The sequence below is a fragment of the Crocuta crocuta genome, unplaced genomic scaffold, assembly GCF_008692635.1.
Source record: "Crocuta crocuta isolate KB4526 unplaced genomic scaffold, BGI_CrCroc_1.0 scaffold124, whole genome shotgun sequence".
Lineage (NCBI taxonomy): Eukaryota > Metazoa > Chordata > Mammalia > Carnivora > Hyaenidae > Crocuta > Crocuta crocuta.
Window position 1 is genome coordinate 9,961,356 of NW_027551573.1, and position 23,116 is coordinate 9,984,471.

Below are 23,116 nucleotides of genomic sequence, written 5' to 3' on the forward strand. Positions count from 1 at the left end.
TATTTTGTTTTGTGAAGTACTTAAGAAATAAAATTAAACAGATCCCTGCAAACTGTGGGAAATGGGGAAGGGAAGACTGTATCTGATTCTACCCTGGAAATTTGACCTGATCAGTATCTGACAGGGGGAGTCCCAAGTCATACGTATCTACTGATTTACTTCTCACAGTAAGAGTTAAGTGCCTAACCATGCATAACACAATAATTATTTACTTTTTTTTTGGAATCAGAGATGAAATTATCTCATAAACACAATCTAATATCAGATATTTAATTAAAAATACAACTTCCATAATAGACGTGTTACAAAGTATTTTGCCCACATAAGATGTTTCTCATTTATTAACTGCCAGTCAATATAAAACACCCCTCAACTACAGCTAAGATCCTTATCTGTGAAGCTCAGAGAGTCCAATCTTTAGTTATTGAGCATTCAGTTATGTTCATCATTAATTCACTAATAAAAGAAAATGCAACAAAATTATAATGTTTCAAGTATGTAAGGAAAGTTAGTTTTCTATTTATCCCTGAAATTATCCATATACCCTATGCTGTCATCAAGGTTTCTATGTACTTTCTTATGCAAAAAGAAACTGATAGTCCCTGCCCTCTAGAGTTTACAATCTTCTTTCTGTAGAAGAAAAAAGTGACACATGAAGAACACAGTGCTAACTGAACCTTGTGTTTAAGCAAAGCACAGCCCATCTTTAAGACAATGAAAAAGCAGTTAACAATAGTGATCGTGATCATGTTGACAGCATACTGTATGTGAAAGTGATGTACATCTTACACTCAGCCACTGAGAAAAAGATTAGGGAAGTTGATGTTAATTCCGGAGTATTAAGAACGCTTTAAAAATCAGTTTCCAGTTGAGGAAAGAAGAGGGATAATCTAAAGGTTTCACAGATCACAGCTATAATCTGACAATTTGGAAAGCCATGAAAGATAAGAATTGACAACAGAAAGATAAAGTGAGTAGTGGTTTATGACTATACTAAATATAAGAAAAGGAGAAAGATCAAAGAATATAAAACAAATAACTCAGCTTTGTGATCGAAAGAAGCAGATTCAAGTTTCCATGACCAATAATTTTTAATATTAATAATCAAAATGAAAATGCCAATAAATGAATGGCTTCTTTTTAGCTTCAATTTACCTTTTTATCTCTTTGACACAGACTTTATGGGCCTGCTCTGGCATACTGGATGTTCGTATTTTTTTCTCTAGCATGACAATGTCATCATGATCTTCATCCTCATCCTCATCTTCTAAAGTACCTGGGATGTGTGTAATCCTCCTAATAGGACGTATTGCTATAACCTAAAGTAGAAAGTAGACAAGTAAAACTGTGTGTTAAAATAAACTGGAAATGAGGTACCTAGTTACATACAAGATTATAACTGGTGCTGAATAACATTTTTATAGTTAGAGTCTACATCTTTAGGAACTAAGTTCAGAATGTTAACTGAGAGACACATGTACATATAGAAGCAGTAGAATTTAATAAGTGGATGAACATAAAATGGACACAATTCTTTAGTATGTTTATACTACAATATAAGAAAAAACTCAAGAGTTGGCTACTAGAAATAATGAAAACATCTAGGAATTATCTTTCTTTGAGCTACTATTGTAGCCACTACCTTCTTGATTATATTACTACTTACCAATCAGCAACAGAATAAATTCCATTTTTCCTCCTAGATTACAAAATTTCTTTCTAACATCTTTAACTTATACCGTTGGCTCTATTCTTTGTCTCCAATACACAGCAAAGTCTTCCCCCTTCCAAAATATTTCACCTTACCTTTGTCGCTTTCAGTTAACTATAGACTATTTACTTCCCTTCTTGTGATGTTCTATTTTCTCAACAAACAGCTTTGACCACTACTTCCCCATCCTCATGGATTACTTCAATACTCTGTACTTTGTACTTTGGCCTTTACTTCCACTAGGTTGAAAAACTGCTCTCTGAAATCCAACCACCATTTTCTGTGCCAAGTCAAATGGTTTTATTTGTGTTCTCTTTCTCCATGATCTATCATATTTTAAAACTTCCAAAGTGCTGTTTTGAAATTCTCAACTAAATATCATGAATAAACACGAGCCATCACTGGAGCAAAATGACACACTGGTATTTAATTTAAAAGCCTGGGAATACATTCACAATTGCACAAAAAACCATAAAATACCTAGGAATAAACCNAAAAAAATAAATAAATAAAAATAAATAAATAAAAGCCTGGGAATATATTTTTAAAACTATTATTACTTATTTAATGCATTCAAATGTAAAACATTAAAAATATAAGTAAATAGAAATGTAATTTTACAAAAACAAAAATATTAAAATATATACTTTTAGCCTATATAATAGCAGATAAAATATTTTAATGAAATATTAAATGAAAATTTAAAAAATTTTAAGTGAGTTTTAAAAAGCACATCGCTTATTTCATCATTGAAACGAAAGTACTTTTTTATGCAGTTTTTTCCCCAGCTACTAAAAAGTGCTTTTCAACTCTTAAGGGATTAGGCAGAGAAAGTTTCAGGCTTAACTCCAAATATCACCCTCTGATTCCTACATTTTCAAGTAACTGTCACCTGCTTGATCATTTTCTGGAACAATTCTTAACACCTTTCTCCTTAAGCAATGGTAATACTTAATTGATAGGAAGCTGCAGTTTTCTGTGTCTGCCAAGACAGAGTGTGCACTGGTTTGTCTTTCTGCACAAAATGGATAACTAAATTAATGATCTGATCTCAAACCAGAAATAATTCACATTTCTGCTTTTGGATTTAAACGACATGATATCCTGAAATACAAACATCAGACAGAATACTCCTGTTTCTGTCATTGTTCTCCTTCAGCCTACTTTTCTGCTCCTTTCCTTATTCCCATCAGTGAGGAATCCTTCTTTCTCAACAATGTATTTTCTTTGATGAAGGAACATTTCTGTGCTGATGACCATCAAATCTCTAACATTATTCTCAACCTTTCATTTACTTTCCATCAGCCTTCAGAAAACTATCATCTCTACTCTTGTCCACATCAAATATATTTTCCTGAGCTTAACTCTGCCCACACATAACAACAGTAAAATTGATAGCTCAGGGTAGACTTCAGACAGACCCCATATAAATGTAACATATGATGATGAAGGTATCACAAATCAATGGGGGAAGTGAAGAATTATTTATAATACTGTTGAGTTAAAAAATCGGTTGAAGGCAAACTAAAAGTGGATATTTGTAAAATCACCGGAGGGTGGAGGACTCTAAGCTTAGAAGATAGAGACTAACATAGCTGGACTAAATGAAAATAAAAATTTTTATAAGTCAAAAGCAAGAAAGTCAGGTAAATTATGGTATAACATAGTGACATTGTCCTTCTAGGAAACAATTTTGTAGTAGTTTTAATACTACCTTTTCTTTAAAGTTATAGATCATTTTAGTAGATGCAGAAAAAGCATTTGTCAAAGCACAACATCCACTAGCGATAAAACCTTTAACAAAGTAGGTTTAGAGTGAACATACCTCAACATAATAAAGTCCATACATGAAAAACCAATAGCTAGTATCATCCTCAATGGGGAAAAACTAAGAACTCTTAGTTCTTTCCTCTACGGTCAGGAATAAGACAGGGATGTCCACTCTCACCACTTTAATCAATATAGTATTGGAAGTCCTAGTCACAGCAATCAGACAACAAAAAGAAATAAAAGGAATCCATACTGGCAAGGAGGAAGTAAAACTTGCACTATTTGCAAATGACATATTATACATAGAAAACCTGAAAGACTCTACCAAAAAAACTGCTAGAACTCATGAACGAATTCATGAAATGTCTTCATAAAGTCACAGGATACAAAATCACTGTAGAGAAATCTGCTGCATTTCTATACACCAATAATAAAGCAGCAGAAAGAGAAATTAAGGAATCAACTCCATTTATAATTGTACCAAAAACCATAAGATACCTAAAAACAGACCTAACCAAAACCATGAAAGACCTATACTCTGAAAACTATAAAACACTGATGAAAGAAATTGAAGATGACACAAGGAAATGGAAAGACATTCTATTCTCATGGATTGGAAGAACAAATATTGTTAAAATGTCTATACCATCCAAAGCAACCTACACATTTAACACAATCCCTATCAAAATACCAACAGCATATTTTCACACAGATAGAACAAACAATCTTAAATTTGTATGGAACCACAAGACTCTAAATAGCCAAAGCAATAAATACTGAAAAAGAAAAGTGAAGCTGGAGGCAGCACAATTCCAGACTTCAAGTTATAGTACAAAGCTGTAGTAATCAAAACAGTATGGTACTAGCACAAAACCAGACACATAGATCAATGGAACAGAATAGAAAAACCCAAACATGAACCCACAACTATATAGTAAATTAATCTTTGACAAATCAGGAAAGACTATATAATAGGAAAAACACTCCCTCTTCAAAAAATGGTACTGGGGCGCCTGGGTGGCTCAGTCGGCTAAACATCCGACTTCAGCTCAGGTCATGGTCTCACGGTTCGTGGGTTCGAGCCCCACGTCGGGCTCTGTGCTGACACCTAGCTCAGAGCCTGGAGCCTGTCTTCCAATTCTGTGTCTCCCTCTCTCTCTGACACTCCCCTGCTCACGCGGTCTCTATCTCTCTCTCAAAAATAAATAATTAATTAAGAAAAAAATGGTGCTGGTTGGGGCGTCTGGGTGGCTCAGTCGGTTAAGCGTCTGACTTCGGCTCAGATCATGATCTCGAGGTTCATGGATTCAAGCCCCGCATCGGGCTCTGTGCTGACAGTTCAAAGCCTGGAGCCTGCTTCAGATTATGTGTCTCCCTCTTTCTCTCCTCCTCCCCCACTCACACTCTCTCTGTCTCTCAAAAATGAATAGATGTTAAAAAAATAAAAATTAAAAAAATGGTACTGGGAAAACTGGACAGCAACATGCAAAAGAATGAAACTGGACCAATTTCTTACACCATACACAAAAATTAATTAAAAATGGGTTAAAAACCTAAATGTGAGCCTTGAAACCAAAAAAAATCAGCAGTAACATCTTTGACATCTGCTGTAGCAACTTCTTTCTGATAGGTCTCCTGACTCAAGGGAAACCAAAGGAAAAATAAACTACTTGGACTACATCAAAATAAAAATCTAAACAGTGAAAGAAACAATCAACAAAACTAAAAGGCAATCTATGGAATGGGTGAAGGTACTTACAAGTGACGTATCTGATAAAGGGTTATTATCCAGGGGCACCTGGGTGGCTCAGTCGGTTAAGCATCCAATTTCAGCTCAGGACATGATCTCACAGTTTGTAAGTTCAAGCCCCATGTCAGGCTCTGTGCTGAAAGCTCAGAGCCTGGAACCTGCTTCGGATTCTGTGACTCCCTCTCTCTCTGCCCCTCCCCTTCTTGCTCACACTCTGTCTCTACCTCCCTCAAAAATAAACATTAAAAAAAGATAATAATAAAAAATAAATAAATAAAAAGGGCTATTATCCAAAATAAAGAACTTACAAAACTCCCAAAACAAATAATCCACTTAAAACACGGGCAGAAACACAAATAGACATTTCTACAAAGACACACAGGTGGCCAACAGACACATGAAAAGATGCTCAATATCACTGATCAACAGGTAAATGCAAGTCAAAACTACAGTGAGAATGCAATGAAGGTGATGGCTGGTGCTGCTCCCTGGCCGAGGTAAGATCCTGAGGCCTCTCCAATCCACTGAGGGCATACCACTAGCACATCTCGCCCCCCGCACCAGGGAGGTGAAGCATGAACACACAAAACAAAACAAAAACCTCCAATGAGATAACACCTTACATCTGTCATGATAAAATCAAAAACTCAACAAACAAGAAATGTTAGTACGAATGTGGAGAAAAAGGAACCCTCGTGTACTGCTGGTGGGAATGCAACCCGGTACAGTCACTGTGGAAACAGTATGGAGGTTCGGCAAAAAGTTAAATACACAATTACCTTAAGATCCAGCAACCGCACTATTACTAAGTCTACCCAAAGAATACAAAAATACGAACTCAAAGGGATAATTCATAGGGATACATGTACCCTGACGTGTAAAGCAACATTATTTAAAATAGCCAAATTATGGACTCAGCCCAAGTATCCATCCATAGATGAATGGACAAAGAAGATGTAGATGGAGTGTGTGTATGCTTACATATGTATATGAAGATATGTATATACGTATAGATGTATACACACACACACATGCACACACATGATGGAGTATTACTTAGCCATAATGAAGAATGAAATCTTTCCATTGGCAACAACATGGTTGGACCTAGAGAGTATAATGTTCAGTGAAATACATCAGAGAAAGACAAATACCATATGATTTCACTCATGTGTGGACTTTAAGAAACAAACAAAGGGAGGGAAAAAGAGAGAGAGGCAAACCACGAAAGAGATCTTAACTATAGAGAACAAACTGATGGTTCCAGGGGGAGGTGGTGGGAGGAGGAGTGAAATAGGCGATGGGGATTAAGGAGGGTATTTGCGACGAGCCCCGGGGACTACATGGGAGAGGCGAATCACTGTATTGTACACCTGAAGCTAATATTACATTGTACGTTAACTGGAGTTTAAATAAAAACTTTAAAAAACTAGGAAATGTGAGATGTACAGCTCCCCCCTTCCAATTATTTTCAGAGACACTCATCAGTTACTTAATTTTTAAAATCTAGAAAACACTGGAAACAACATAATGTTTGGCAGAGAGAAACGGCTTCGTAAATTATCCCTTTCAATGATTACCAAATTTACTAAAAACAGAAAATGATTAAATATGTTAAAAAAAAAAAACAACCCAGACATGGAAAAAGACTAGAAAAACACACCAAATTCAAAATGTTATCAGTAACTTGAATGCTAGGAAACAATGACAATTTTCTTTGTTCCTTTCTTTATTCCCCCATTTTTTTTTTTACTTCAAAAAACTGAATCTCACATCACATACAGGCAACTGGAAACAAAAAAAAAATGAATTAGAAGGGAGGCAAGACGGCAGAGAAGTGGGGAGCTCCGTATATTTCACTCGCCCCCATATCTCACACGGAGAGGGCCTGAAGCCATAGGAACCCTTACAGAATCCAGGAGTCTGGGGAAAAGGAGACAGAGACTGCTGAGAAAATCTTATAGCATCAGTGTGAACTGGGGAAGATAAAATCAGGCCGGGACCAGAGACACAGAGGGACAGGGCGGGGGGGTGAGGGGGGACCCTGTCTGCAGGGAGTCTAGAGGGGAAAGAAGAGTGGCTGAAACTGCTCCAGGCACTGTCCCTGTCGCTGGAGAAGAGAAAAACCTCTGCTCGGGACACAGAGGGATCCACTTTCCTGTTCTCCAGCTGACCCTAGGCGGGACGCACTTGTCCCAGGCAACCCCCGGGAGAAACTGCTCCCCGCTCGCCAGCTCGACCTGGAGGGGACGCATGGTGGCCGCCGACTTTGTGCTTCTGGCTTGGCTGGATCCCTAGAGGGGAGGCGAAAGGCTTCTAACTGTTCTGAGAGATTTGCCCGCGAGTTTATATTCTGGGCGACTGGACAGAGAGGGACCCGGTTTCCTGCTGTCCAGCTGACCCTGGTGGAGGTGGGATGCACTCATCCCAGGCGACCCTGGGTGAAACTGCTCCTTGCTCACCAGCCCAACCTGGAGGAGACGGGAGCAGCAGCTTCTGGTTCGATCCCCAGGGGGAAGGCGAGAGGCTTGAAACTGTTCTGAGGGGCTCACCTGTGAGTTTATATTTCGGGCAATTTCAATGGGGTGCGCGGACTGAGATCTGGAAATGAGGCCTGGCTTGGGATATAGAGCACAGCCCACCTTGGCTACGACCCCCGCAAAGGGAGATTACACACCCAAATAAGTGAGTTGCAGTGCTTGGTTCAAGAAGGGACTGGGGCGCCACCACTCCTCTCCCCACAACCACCAATGCAGGACTCCCACAGGAGACAATGGACCAAACCATGCCCATCCCTACTAGAGAGCTGCCACATTTTTTTTTTTTAACCAGAGCCAGGGCAAGACCAACATGGATACACTGCCCTGATTAATTCTGGTCACTGGCTTGCTTAAATAGTCACATTTAATCCATTCTCTAGATGTAAATTCTATACCTACTTACCTTTTCATCTCTTTCTCTCTGGAGTAATCAGACTATATAGTTTCTCTGGATAGCATCATCGTCATTTCTTTCGCCTCTTCTCCAACTATATTCCACCCTTTAGCTCTTTGAAAAAAGCCTCTTATTCCTTCTGCCTGCTCATTTCATTTCCAATTTCGCTTCATCCCCGCCCTGTCATTTCTCTCTTTCTCTATGCTCTTCCACCAGCACTGCATACACCCAGCTATTTATTTGTAGCTGGGAACTCTGGTTACATGCTTTAGATTGTTCTTTGTCTATTGGGTTTCTTCTTTTTTATGTATATTTATTTCTTATTATTCGCCTTCCCTCTTTCCTTTTTCGTTTTCCCTTTCAGTTTGCGTGTTTGTTGGATTTGCCTGTGTGTTTGCGTGCCTTTGTTCCCTGTGTCTGTCTGTCTTCTTTTCCAGGGCTACCTCAAGAAACAAGCCAAAGTACAAATGGTGGAGAGTCCCAAATACTACGAGTAGGAAAATAAAGTAACCAAGATCTAAACAAGAGAGACCAAGAGATACCATTCAAAGAACACTTTCTGAACAGACAGGCCCTGGACAGTCAAAGAGCCTTCTTTGGTACAGCAGCATTCACAGGTGCAGAGTGCATAACAAGCTTTTAAAACTAACAAGTATAGAAAGCTAACCAAAATGACGAAACGAAAAGAGCTCTCCTCCAAAGAAATTCCAAGAAGAACTGACAGCTAAAGAACTGCTCAAAACAGATATAAGCAGCATAACTGAACAAGAATTTAGAACAACAGTCATAAAATTAATCGCTGGGCTTGAAAAAGGCACGGAAGACATCAGAGAAACTATTGCTACAAAACTATGGAGCTTAAAAGTAGTATGTATTAAAAAATGCTATATATGAGATGCAGAATAAAATGGAGGCGTCCAGTGCACGGATTGAAGAGGCAGAAAGGAGAATAAGTGATTTAGAAGACACAATTATAGAAAAAGAAGAAGCCGAGAAAGAGAGATCAACTGATCCAGGAACACAAAAGGAAAGTCCAAGAGCTCAGCGATACAATCAAACAAAATAATATCGGTATCATAGGAATTCCAGAAGAGCAAGAGAGAGGGAAAGGCGCTGAAGGAGTCCTTAAACAAATCACAGCAGAGAACTTCCCCAATCTGGGGAAGGAAACAGACATTGAAATCCAAGAGGCACAGAGAACTCCCCTCAGACGTAACTTCAATCGATCTTCTGCATGACATATCATAGTGAAACTGGCAAAATATAAGGACAAAGAGAGAATTCTGAAAGCAGCCAGAGATAAAAGGGCCCTCACATACAAAGGGAAACCTATCAGAGTGGTGACAGACCTATCTACTGAAACTTGGCAGGCCAGAAAGGAATGGCAGGAAATCTTCAATGTGATGAACAGAAAAAATATGCAGCCAAGAATCCTCTATCCAGTAAGCCTGTCATTCAGAATAGAAGGAAAGATAAAAGTCTTTCCAAATAAACAAAAATTGAAAGAATCTGTCACCACTAAACCAGCCCTACAAGAAATCCTGAGGAGGACTCTCTGAGGAAAATGTTGCAAGGAACAGAAGATACCAGAGACACCACCATGAGCATAAATCCCACAAAGGACACGATGACTCTAAACCCATATTTTTCAATAATAACACTGAACGTAAATGGACTAAATGCCCCAATCAAAAGACGTAGGGTAGCAGAATGGATAAAAAACAAAATCNCTCTCGAAAACAACCAAAAACATGGAGGTTAAAGAACACCCTACTAAAGAACGAATGGGCCAATTAGGCAATTTAGAGAAGAAATTAAAAAATATATGGAAACAAATGAAAACAAGAATACAACAATCCAAACTCTATGGGATGAGGCAAAAGCAGTCCTAAGAGGAAATACATTGCACTCNTGCAATGGACAAATTCCTAAACAAGCACTCACTACCAAACTTCACACGGGAAGAGATAGAAAACCTGAACAGACCCATAACAAGTGAGGAAATCGAATCAGTTATCAAAAATCTCCCAACAAATAAGAGCCCTGGGCCAGATGGCTTCCCTGGAGAATTCTACGAGGCATTTAAAATAGAATTAATACCCATTCTTCTCAAACTATTTCAAAAAACAGAAATTGAAGGAAAACTTCGGGACTCATTTTATGAAGCCAGCATCACTTTGATTCCCAAGCCAGACAGAAAACCAGCAAAAAAGAACGAGAGGTCACTATCCTTGATGAACACAGATGCAAAAATCCTCAGCAAGATACTTGCAAATCAAATCCAGGAACACATAAAAAGAATTATCCACCAAAATCAAATGGGATTCATTCCTGGGTTACAGGGCTGGTTCAACATTTGCAAATCAATCAATGTGATACATCACATCAACAAAAGAAAAGATAAAAACCATATGATCCTGTCAATCGATGCAGAAAAAGCATTTGACAAAATACAGCATCCCTTCTTAATAAAGACTCTCGAGAAAGTCGGGATAGAAGGANAGAATGAAATCTGGCCATGTGTAGCAACATGGATGGAACTTAAGGGTGTTGTGCTGAGCGAAATAAGTCAGGCAGAGAAGGAAAGCTACCATATGTTTGCATGTATAGGAGGATTAGGAGGAACTTAACGGAGGACCGTGTGGGAGGAGAAGAGGGGAAGGCAAACCATGAGAGACTCTTGAATGCTGAGAACAAACTGAGGACTGATGGGTATGTGGGGGAGGGGAAGGGGGGTGATGGGCATGGAGGAGGGCACTTGTGGGGATGAGCACTGGGTGTTATATGGAAACCAACTTGACAATAAACTATTAAAAAATGGATTAAAGGACATATTTACCCTCTTTTCATCATCTTGCTTGTGTTTTCTGGTTTTCTGAAGCAATTTCAGGCCTTCAATTTGTCTGACAAGCAGCGGTATGGTCATCTTGAACCGTTCCTCTAGACTCACAGCATCTAAAATCTAAGGGAACATGAGTTAATTGGTGGAATCTCTCTCAGAAACACACACTTCCAAAACAAGGCAGTCAGAGTCATGACTTAAATTATTAAGAAAGACAACTATCAATACTCACAGCTAAGTTATGGCCAACACAACCAGATTAATTATATTAAATCACTAGAATCCTAAAAAAGAATCTTGACTTTTCATTTAAAAATGAAGCCATGTGTATTGTTCCAACAACAAGAACACACTTTTTTTAATGTTTATTTATTTGTTTTGAGGTGGGGAGGGGCTAAAAGAGAGGGAGAGATGGAATCCCAAGCAGACGCCGCGCCGTCAGCACAGAGCCCAAAGTGCGGCTCAAACTCACAAACTTTAAGATCATGACCTGAGCTGAAATCAAGATTTGGAGCTTAACCAACTGAGCCACCCAGGTGCCCCAAAACACACATTTAATGTCAACTCTTTCTGGAATTATTCTCTTAAAACCCAGATAGTGTCTACATATTAGGTCTCAACAAATTAGGTCTCAACAAATTCTAGGTTCATAATGTTAAATTTTTCCATTCATGAAAGAACAAGAGCACTCTTAATCAACCTCTGCTAATGATGTAACTAATACTCTCCATTCCCTCAAAATTCTTGCTGATGTCCACAGCCAACTTACTCTCTGGACCCTGCACTCTTCTGCTCCCATCAGATGAGCTGAATTCTTGTGTTTAGAGTAAGGTGTGTATACACTTTTCTCTGTCTGGTGCACTATCATAATTTGTTAGATTTGCTACCTAATTGTTAAGACATAAATGTATAAAATGATAAGATAAAGGATGTTTCAATAAAGCTAACTTAAAAGTTCTAGGAAGATTCAATAAAACAGACTGCTTAAAAATACTATAAAAATAAGTGTGCAAGAAAACTTAGTTTTGGGGAAAAATGCAAATCTAAGATTCTGCATTTTTCAGTGTCTTTACAACTCATTTCACTCTAAAGAAACAGAAACTGAAAATCATAGATAATGCATCACAGGCATGCTTTATGTAAGAAACATCATGAAGAATTCTTATTAAGCAGGCATTTCACAAAAAGGTCAGAGCTCCACATGTTTAAAAAATAGACAAAATATATATTTAGGTTAAATATTTACCATTTAAAAAATTATTCTCCACTTTAACTTCTTCCATAAATTGACAAACTACTAGTACTGACAATGTGAATAAAAGACTTGCTTGACTGTACAAAAATATAATGCAATCACTAAAAGTCAATCACTAAATAGTCAATTTTAGGGTAAGAGCATTTCAACTACTGTGAGTCTCTAGTATCTCTTACGAAGGTCAAAATTTATTATCTTGAATAAAAAGTGACAAAACAACTTAGTATTGAAGAAGAGAATACTATACCTGGAGCTTCTCTTTGTTGCTTGTTCGGATAATTGAGGTCAGAATGTCTGGTAAAGCTTCCCTTGGAAGACTATCTAAAAGGCGTCTCAATTTAGCAACTGCAGGAACAGACATATCCAACATTTCCACCAACTAAAAGGAAAAAGAAGTATTTTTAATGAAATCTGGCATTATTCGTGAATTTAAAATGTCAGACTACCATATAGATTTAATATTCAGGCCTCAGAGTCTTTGTTTTTGAAAGATCACTGATTACTAGAAATCCAGTCCTTTTACTGGCCTCAGAGGAAAAGAGAGAAGGACATTCAAAACCTCAATCAGATCTGAAAAGCAAAAATGGCCCTCAAATGTGGATAATATGAATGTTTAAAAGGTTTTGTAAATTTGTGACTTTTTTATTTTATTTTGAAAAATTTTAAATTTACAGAAAATCTGCAATACAATGAACTATCCTTTTTCTCTCTAAGCATGTATACACACACATTTTTGTTGAACATTTATTTATTTTAAATATTTGTTTATTTTTGAGAGAGCATGCACGCACAAGTGGAGAAGGGATAGAGAGAGAGACACAGAATCCAAAGCAGGTTCCAGGCTCTGAGCTGTCAGCACAGAGCCCAACTTGAACTGTGAGATCATGACCTGAGCCAAAGCCAGACATTCAACCAACTGAGCCACATAGGCGCTCCACTGAACATTTTAAAGTAAGTGGCAGACATCTTGGTCCTTGTTCTTAAGAACAAGAGCATTCTCTTACATAATCACAGTATAATTATCAAATTCTGGAAATTTAACATAGCTGATGCTATTATGCTAACCAATCAGCAGTTGAAATACTATTTTTTAGTAGAATACGTGGATTAAGTAGAATCTGAGCATGGACTGTGAATGATTTTTACAAAAACAACTTCCAGGGTATATCCTTGAAAGCAAGCTTTTAGTAACTATGATAATCATTGGGTTGTTGACGAAAGTTCCCCTTTTCTTCTGGGTACAAGGCAGGACTGTCACCTCCTCTGAATACAAATGGGACTATGTATGGGTCTTGCCTTGATTCATGAAACAGGAGAGGAAGTGACAGCTCCTTCTGGGCAGAAGCATTTAAAACCAATGAAAGATTTGCTACATTTTCTTTTCCAGCCTCAGCATGTTTTGAGATGAGACTCTACCCCTCTGGAGTCCCTAAGTGACTCTACCAGGTAGATCACCACACTCTAGTTTTAGGCATAAGACATGAGTGAGAAATATACCTTTGAAATACTGTATGCTGAGATTCTGGAGTAGTTTATGCAGCAAAATTTAGCCCACAATGGCTAATTCACAGATTACATACCAAAGCCTCATTTAGTCACTCTGGTAAGATTTCTTAGGCCAGTAGTAATCCAATCTCTCTAAAGGCACTGTAATTTAAGAACCTATCCACTGCCTGCCTCTAGTCAAGGGAATGAAAGCATAGTTATTACAATGAAGTTATTCAGATGGGAGAAGTAGATAATAAAATTTAAAGACCCTTTCCCCTAAGATTCCATCTTAAGAAAATGAAAGTTAAAACTTATTCTCCAAGCCCTTACTGAACACAAACTACTTGTTAGACATAACATATTGCTCAGTATGGGATGGCTACAGCAGGGATGAATTCGAGTTTGGTAGGGGAAATAGACCTAGAAGATAAATTTCAGTAGAATGTGATAAGCATCATATAAAGGACTGTGGAAGCACAGGCAAAGAAGCACTAAGAGCCCAAAGAAATTGGAAAAGCGTAAATCTGAAAATTCAGAGTAGGAAGAGCACTCCCAGCAGAGAGAAAAGAAGGGACATGAAACAACAAACCGTGAAGCTCTCTGAGGGGCAGTGTGATTAGAAGATGGTTAAAATAGGATTAAGTAGAGTTAGGAAGACCCTTAATTTATCCTAAGAAATTCAAACTTTATCCCATACTCATTTAAGTCTTTTCTTCAGGGGAAAGGCAGGCCCAAAACTTCCACAGAACTGATGGGTCAGAGAGAAAAACCAGAAGCAGATTAGTCAGGAAGCTATTGAAGAAGTCTACTGAGGAAGGCAATAGAAGGAAATGTAGAAGGAGATGAAAGAAAAGTATTAATTGGAAGCAACCTCAATATCTAAAAAGAGAAAGGATAAATTATGATACCCTAACTGAATGAAATTTATAAACATACTTAATATGAAAATTAGACATGGATAGGAAAACAAAATGTGCCTTAATATGGACTGAGATCTGAAGACAAGCCAAAAATTAAACCAGATACATGAAAGTAGTAAAATTATGATATTTCTCTCTAAAAATTCCTTTAATGTCATTACAAATCTTTACCTGTCTAAATTTTTTCTGTTGATCCAAAGTGAGGAGAAGTAAAAAGCAAAGTACAATCTCTATGAAGCTGTGTGCAACAGAAGAATGAAGACCCAGGGTGTATAAGCCAGGAAAAAAAAAATGTTTCTCCCTCTCCTTCTTCCTTTTTTTTCATTCTCAGGTTAGTTAACATTCAGTAAAGTCTTGGCTTCAGGAATAGAACCCAGTGCTCATCCCAAAAAGTGCCCTCCTTAATGCCCATCACCCATTTAACCCACCTCCCTCCATCAACCCTCAGTTCATTCTCTGTACTGAAGAGTCTCTTAAGGTTTGCCTACCTCTCTCTTACTTTCCCTTCCCTTCCCCTATGTTCATCTGTTAAGTTTCTCAAATTTCACACATGACTGAAATCATTTCTCTGACTTATTTTGCTTAGTATAATACCCTCCAATTCCATGCACATTGTCCAAATGGCAATATTTCTCTATTTTTCATTGCCAAGTAGCATTCCATGGTGTGTGTGTATATGTATGTATGTGTATATATATATATATATATATACACATACACACCATATCTTAATCCATTCATCAGTTGATGGACATTTGGGTTCTTTCCATAATTTGGCTATTGTTGATAGTGCTGCTATAAACATCAGGCTGCATGTGCCCCTTTGAATCAGCAGTTTTGTATACTGTGGATAAATTCCTAGTAGTGCAATTGCTGGGTCAGAGGGTAGTTCTATCTTTAATTTTTTTGAGGAACTTCCACACTGTTTTCTTCCTCCAGCTTCTTCTTAACTGGCATAATCACTTATTCCAGTTTTCAAAACGAAGCTTCTTTGTTCAGAGTAGGTTCTGTCCTTTTCAGTCCTTCAAGTTTTCTATCTTCCTATTGTTCACCACACTATAAGTGTTGCTTCAAATGCCATATCAGTTTACAAATACCAGAGACTGTGAGCACCTGTCTCACACTTTTCAATACCCAAGACCTTTAGACTCTGCCTGATCCTTAAAGAACCAGTAAGTTACTTCAACAGAAAGTAGAAGACAACATTTTATATTTCAATAAGGTTTCAAATAAAATGGGGTGAGGGGAAGAGTGTTCAGTTCAATTGAGAATTAACCAAAAACTCAAACCTAAAATTAAAAAGCCAAATATTTAATGCACCCATAATATGTGCTTACCTCCCAGCATTCTAGTTAACCAAGGCTTTAACCATCTTGGAAATCAGTCTACCATAGACTTCACTGTCCATAGTTACTGTCAGTCTCAGTGTGAGCTTAACTTCTGAACCAGCAGTTATATAATTTGCTACCTATATGTTCTTGTGACAAATAGCTTTTGTGCAATATTTAATTTTTAGCATTATTTACATTGAAGAACCATCTGGTTTGGAGACACTACAAGTTATAAGGAAAGTTTTAAAAATGCTCTTTGGAAAAATAGAAAGGGTTGGCTGGTATTTCCTAGAATGATTTAGGTACAATCCCAGATATTACTAAATCATTTAAACATATGCTGCCCTAAAACTTTATCACTCAACAGATTCATCATGTCTTAGGGCAGCAAAGGAATCGAAGAAAATGAGGTTTTAAGGAAAAAACTAAAAGCAACTCACCTGTACTGCATATTTATAAAACTGTTCTGACAGTTCTCCTAGCTCCTCCCTAGTTTTACAGGTGTTGGGAAATTCCTCAAGCCGGTCCAACTGTTCCACTTCGGCAACAGGATATGGCTTCTCCTTCAAGACCTGCACAATCTGGAAGCGGCACAGGCCTGTAATCAGCAAAGTATAGTGGGGCTTGGGCCAGTTACTGCCTACAACCTGAACCGCCAGGGCAGCTGTACCAATCCTGCAAAACACACAAAACAGCAGTGTTACAAATGTTCCGTGTGGTAGAACAGAAACTTGCCTTAAAAGGTGTTGCCTTTGCGGAGAAATCCTTTAAAGAACAAAAATATCTGAAGTGGAAATGAATTATTTCTCTAATTTGGCATCCAGCACATGGTCTGTGAAGTCACTACCATGAGCAGGGGGGTAAAGCAGGCCACCTCATTTAATTAGTACCTCCTTTAAGATTAGGTAGAAATTCCTAAAACTAAACCTGTAAAAGTAGTTGACAATTATATAGCTTAAATTCATTTTGCTAGGAATGAGGCAATATTACACCAGAATAAGTATTAGCATTTTAAACAGACTGAAATATAAACAGCATGATGTTAAATCAAACTATGATATCTCTGTTCTAATAACCAGTTTTGCTACCAACATCAAGCCAGGTTTTTTACAGAATCGATCAATGAAACTTCCGCAAATCTACCTTATCACAAACAGTTCCCAAATTTGAGAATTAACATCTATGTCCATAAATATGAAGTTTCTAAATGTGGGGACTAAATACTAAAGGGCACACATTGTCATGAATGACTGAAGGTATAAATCTAAGTCTGTCCTAAGTGGTAAACACTCCACCTAAAACTAACTTAAAAAGTTCTATTTAAGTCTTAGCTCCTTATCAGAACATAGAATTCTGACCAAGTCATGTATAAATTTAATTCATAGAAAGGAAGTCTCATCCAAACTAAGCCAAAATTATACAAAATACAAAGATACACATTCAGAAGACATGTCTAAATTCCAAACTAAAATTATATCTTCTCCCCTCAGCCACAGGAAGCGCTGTAATTTCAGAAAAGAAACTAGAATTAAGGTGACTAGAACTCCCAACACTCTGGGGGAAATGGTAATCCTGGAATATCGCAATTGCCCATTTCAAACATACTGAATCATACACAAATATAGTGTGACTATTTCAGTGAATTTGCTTACTTCTGTACATTATTTATTCTTGACTACTTCTTTATAAATTATTCATTTCATAGATTATGTGGAAACTTTGGCTTCCCTCTGCCATTCAGTTTGAGTAATGTCCATCTTTCCTTCACCTTCTCAGTCATATGTGTACATGGATAAAAACTGACTTAAACAGTATCTAAAGCCAAAAAATCAGGAAGATAATTTGGTGGGGAGAAAAAAATATGACATACTTTAAAAACCTGAGATAATTTGGCAATTACCTAGTATTTTATGTGTTGTGGCTGCTTTTCTTTAGTCATTAATGGTAGTAAGGCTATACCTCCCACTTCCTGAAAACCAACTCAGACTGCCTTAGAAAGTTGGCAATACCTGAATTGATCAGAGACCAAGACTATAATTCCCAGTGGGTGACACCCACCATTGCTTGTGCAACGCAGACAGGTCACATGTCTGCCAGCAACATTAACAGACAACAAACAAACCAGATCCCTCACCTAAGGGGTTTGCAAACTGGAAACCAAGGAGAACCCAAAGAGATATGAGACAAGTCCAAATGTCCAGATTAGGAGAAAAATTTTAATTATTTGAGTCATGTCCTTGATTAAAGGTGAGACTAAAAATGAGTTTTCTTACAAAGCAAGCAAAATACTTTTATTAACTGAGAGGAAGATGTTCCAAACTGAAAAGAGATTAAGTTGGATTTATATTACGCCTTTTCTTCTAATGAGATAAAATATATAAACGTTTTTACGTTCATTAATTAGGTTTTACTTTAAGTCATTTATAGCTGGATAAAATATACCCTTTTTAAAGAAAAACAGGACCTGTGAAAAGGTAGATGGCTAGAAAGAATACTCGGTGAAAGACATTTTGGGTGGAAAGCTCTTGTGAAAAAGGACCATGTTGAATGTTATTTTAGACAAATTTTACTGTATTTGGGCTATAGGTTATACATATATACGTAATAAGTAAACAAAACTAATCTAATATTTTCCTACTATGATACGTAACAGGCTTTGTATCAAGTCAGTCATCTTTCTAAATATTCTAGTTCTTCTACTAATATTTACTTTATTAGGCATGACCAAAAGGCAGCATTTTGATTTTAACACATTCAAATGAGTGGTGTTTCTTCCCTTTAGGTAGTAGCTCTGTAAATTCACACTTTAATTACTGTGATATTTTATAGTTCAAAGAATTTTTGAAATTCCTAATAGGACCTCCTTTCGGAGTTGTAAAATATTGTTTTAATCCAAACAAAGTCTGATTAGGATGGGTATGACTTATGTGCTTTGGAAACTGACTTAGATAATTTAAGATTTCCAAAAATATTTGAGAATCATCAAATGTAGTGGTAGGAAAATCTAAAAGCAGCACTACAGTTTTCTTAGATGAACACATTGTGTAAATATCCAAACTCTGGTTTATGTGCCAATCATTTTCTTTTTCTTTTCTTTTCTTTTGTTTTTTTTTTTTTTTTACTTTAAATCTTTCTATCTCCCTTGGAGTCCTCAATCTTCAAAATCTTTTTCTGTAATGACACTTGTTTAGTTCTGGCTATGTTGAAAGAATATTGGGCCTCCCCTCCTTTCTCCCCAATCTCCATTTGTGATATTTACTTTTAAAACTACCTATTTGGGGAAAAATAATACCTCCAACATATAAGTTTATTGCTCTGTAGCCTATAAAAGGTTTTCATAAGTAATATGTCATTATATATTGCCTTTCATTGCTGTGAGGAAGGTAGCATTATTTCTTTATTATAAATTGGTAACAGATTCAAAAAGGGTAAATAGATTAATTATCCATGATTACAAAGATATTGCATAGGCGAGGGGGCCTGAATTAGGTTTAAAGACAAATTTTACTTTTAGCACCACAATGGACAACGTAAATTTTGTACCATAAGAAGTACAAATAAATGCTTATTAACATAGTTTCTAAGTAGGTAAGATACTGGAAAGCACACCTATTATTTACTATCTCCTGTTTATATCTTAATTACCCTTGATGAAAAGAAGCATTTCTACCAAAACTCTGGAATTAAAAGTTATACTTCTTTGGGAAAGAACAACTGAGACATCTTTCTAGTTTTCACTTGGCTTCACTCTACTTATCTTCTTGAATATTTGCTGATTTCTGGCAAAACTCATCATCATGATTAATAACTTAAAAACAAGGAGTCTATTAGGATAGCTCCAAGTTCTCCAACAGATGAGATTTCTGTTGCTACAGGACTTCTGGTTTTCACTCCTCTATTAAAACTTCATTTCTGGGGGTGCCTGGCTGCTTAGTCAATAGAGCATGTGACTCTTGATCTCGAGGTTGTGAGTTCAAATCTCCACACTGGGTACAGGGATTACTTAAAAAAATAAAAACTTCATTTCTGAATTTAAGAAATGCCACTTATAGACACTTTCCTTAAAAAGAGTAATGTAGATTTAGGAAAATCTAAGTGGAGCTATTTATTACATACTTGCTAACATAAAATATTTTTAAATGTTAGTATCATCAGGTAATATTTTCTGAACAACTAAGAATGCTAATGGATTAAAATAGGAGTAATGTCTGGACAAAATAAACTGTGCATCTGCAATATGTAAAGCATTCATTTCTTGTAAGACAAATGCCAGGGAAACTAATTTGTGTTCTCAGAGGAAGAAGCCAAAAACTGAAGAGGGACTGAGGAAATCAGCACTATGAGGAAATGAAGTCACGTATCCTGAAGAATGTAAGGCTGGAAGAAGACTGGATGACCATCCTGAAATGCATGAAAGGTCAGTGTATACGTAGTGCTAAGTCATTATCCATCTTCACTAAGAAAACAATGTCTCACTCAAGTCCAGTCTAGCAGGATGTCCTGAGGTGGCATAAGAGCCAAGTTCTATGGATAATCCAAAGCTCCTCCTTTAAAAAGGCTCCTGTGTCAGGTAATGTGTCCACTTACTAACATATAGAAAGGGGCTGTCCTGTTCAAAACAATAAAGGCAGTTCTTCAGGTAAGTCAACAGCTGGCTCTGCTACTTTGTGTGACAAGGAACAGAGGGGAATAAATTACTTCTGCTGCTCCTTGAAGACTGAGGCAATATCACCTGGATGGGCTAAAGGAAATAAGAGACAGGAGTAGAGCACCTGGTCTTCCCTTTGGGTACTTCTACCATCTGGAAAAGCAGGTAACTGAGGAAGGACAGATTTACACGTCGAAACAGAGTAATATTATGGGTAACTCAATATTTGCACTATTAAAGCTTTTAAAGAATGCTGAAAGGTCATACTAGAGAAAAAAAGACCTTGGAGGCTCATGCTAAGGAATGCAGTACAATCTTTCTAGATAGATTTTTCAAGTAGCAGTTATTTCTAGCATAATAAGATGGTCCTTACAATGCCAGAATTCCAGAAAGAAATTTCAGTGTATGTTTTATGACTTAAATGATTAAATTTTAATATTGCTATTAATTTAAAACAAAGGCAGCAATTTGAACATCAAGGATCAGAATACATATCATCTGAATATATTAATGATTATTTCCAAGCAGGAAAATTTACTTATTGATGTTTTAGAGGGACTTACATAAAAGAAATTAAAAAGCATCCAAAATCTTGACAGAATATACCAACAACCTAAAATATGACTAAATCTACTTTTGAAATTCACAGTGTATCCATAGGTAATCAAAGTACAGAAATAAAACAACAAAATCTAACCATGAGCACTCTTCCCTCAACAAGCAATCAAATTGCCTGGGCAGGTAAAACAAAAAATTGTGGCATAGCCACAGGTTTAAGGATGGGGTCATATGTAGGGAAAGCAGAATCCAATACAATTTATCAGAATTTACTGAAACTTAAAACTGAGGACTGATGGATGTGGGAGGGAGGGGGGATGGGCATGGAGGAGGACACTTGTGGGGATGAGCACTGGGTGTTATGTGGAAACTAATTTGACAATAAACTATTTGTAAAAAAAAAAAAAAAAGAATTTACTGAAACTTGAAAAGTATCCAACTCCATACAAGCAATAACTGAAACAGATCAGATGGAAGCTAAAATGTTTTTGGTGTGTGAGAAATGCAAGGTTTTTACAAGGTGGGCTAATAAGAGACTGTTACAGGGTTTTTGTTTGTTTTGCTTTGTTTGGGGGAAGGGATAGATACCAGTCTCCTTTCAGAATATGCACATAGTTATGGAATATGCACATAGTTATGGTCTCTCCTTCTAAAAAAATATATAGTCACAAAATTTTAGATAAAAATAAGGCATTCCTATCCCTCTCGAAAACATTCAGTCCCCAAGCCCTAACTTTATAAAGGAGTAACTGCAGGTAAACAAAGGCTCTAAGTTAAAAACATCTCAAGAAGAGTTAGGATAGGAGGCAGGGGCTGGAGAGGTGTGTTTGAAGAGAGCAAAAGCATTTGCTGAGCATACGGTACACCCCAGTATTATCCAATAGAAATATGAGTCATATATACAACTTTAGTAGCCACATTAAAAAGTAAAAAGAAACAGGTGAAATACTAGGATTTTATTTAACCCCAAACAGCTAAAATACTACCATTCCAACATTTAATCGATGTAAAATTTATTAGCAAAATATTTTTCATACGGAGTTTTTAAACTCTAGTGTGTACTGTATACTTAAAGCACATGTGTGGTGACTAATCACACAAGCACACTAGTTTATCTGGGACTAAAGGTGTTTCCTGGAAGACAGGACTTTCACTGCTAGAACTAGTTCAGTCCTCAGCAAACGGGGACACTTGGTCACTCTAGTATCTCAATTTGGACGTGCCGCAGTGGTGCTCTCTAGCCACGAGTCCGGCGGCTACAGTACTGGACTACTATCTATCAAGCATGGCACAAAGATTATTGCATTCAGTATTCATAACACATCCAAGAAATGAATGCTCTTAGTTTCCAAAATATAGAGGAATAGGCACAGGTGGGTCTCGCCCAAAGTCACAAAACTAAGGCCATGCTGTAGGGCAATCTAGTGGTAAGGCTGGCGTGTCAGAAATGTTAAGATATGAAGAGGAGGAGCTATGAGAAGATGAGAAAGTTCCAGAAAGGGAAGCAAGGGAAAACGTGGATAGGAACTGAGGGGATAAAAAGGCAGACAAGTAGTGTGGAAGAGAGGCACCCTAAAGTTAATGAAAAGGGTAGTGCAGTTTATGACGGCACAGTTAAAAGAGAAAACGTGTGGAGTACCCAGTGCTTCACATACGAGGTCAAAAAAGATAAAAAGAAAAAAAGACGACGGGGAGGAAAAGAAGGAGAAGAGGGGCCTGGAAAGTTAAGAGCACTGACTCAGGAGTCTGAGGACCTGGGGAGGCGAGGGGGGAGAACTTAAATTAACTGTGGCCGCAGAGTTTGCACTACTTCACGGGTCAGGCTTCTGTCACCGCCACTTTACAGGGGAGGTGACCAAGAGGCAGACCACGCCGCGGAGGCCGCCCCTGGGCGCCGAGGCCGGACCCG

At 37.4% G+C, this 23,116-nt stretch overlaps 2 protein-coding genes across 4 annotated transcripts in view; one reads left to right on the top strand and one right to left on the bottom strand.

The window, feature by feature from the left end:
• Window positions 1–23,116, bottom strand: part of LONP2 (lon peptidase 2, peroxisomal) — a 96,962-nt gene that overhangs the window by 73,527 nt on the left and 319 nt on the right. Inside the window, exons 1-6 of the mRNA XM_077751384.1 lie at window positions 23,079–23,116; window positions 19,755–19,758; window positions 16,442–16,676; window positions 12,510–12,641; window positions 11,005–11,127; window positions 1,156–1,319 (exon numbers count right to left, since the gene is read on the bottom strand). The exon at window positions 23,079–23,116 is cut by the window's right edge and continues 319 nt beyond it. Coding sequence (XP_077607510.1) covers window positions 1,156–1,319; window positions 11,005–11,127; window positions 12,510–12,641; window positions 16,442–16,676; window positions 19,755–19,758; window positions 23,079–23,116 — 696 coding nt within the window. The remainder of the gene's footprint in view (window positions 1–1,155; window positions 1,320–11,004; window positions 11,128–12,509; window positions 12,642–16,441; window positions 16,677–19,754; window positions 19,759–23,078) is intronic.
• ABCC11 (ATP binding cassette subfamily C member 11) overlaps window positions 20,725–23,116 on the top strand; it is a 70,886-nt gene continuing 68,494 nt past the window's right edge. For all 3 annotated transcript variants that reach the window (XM_077751379.1, XM_077751381.1, XM_077751380.1), the window contains exon 1: window positions 20,725–20,814. The gene's annotated coding sequence lies outside the window, so the exon portion shown is untranslated. The remainder of the gene's footprint in view (window positions 20,815–23,116) is intronic.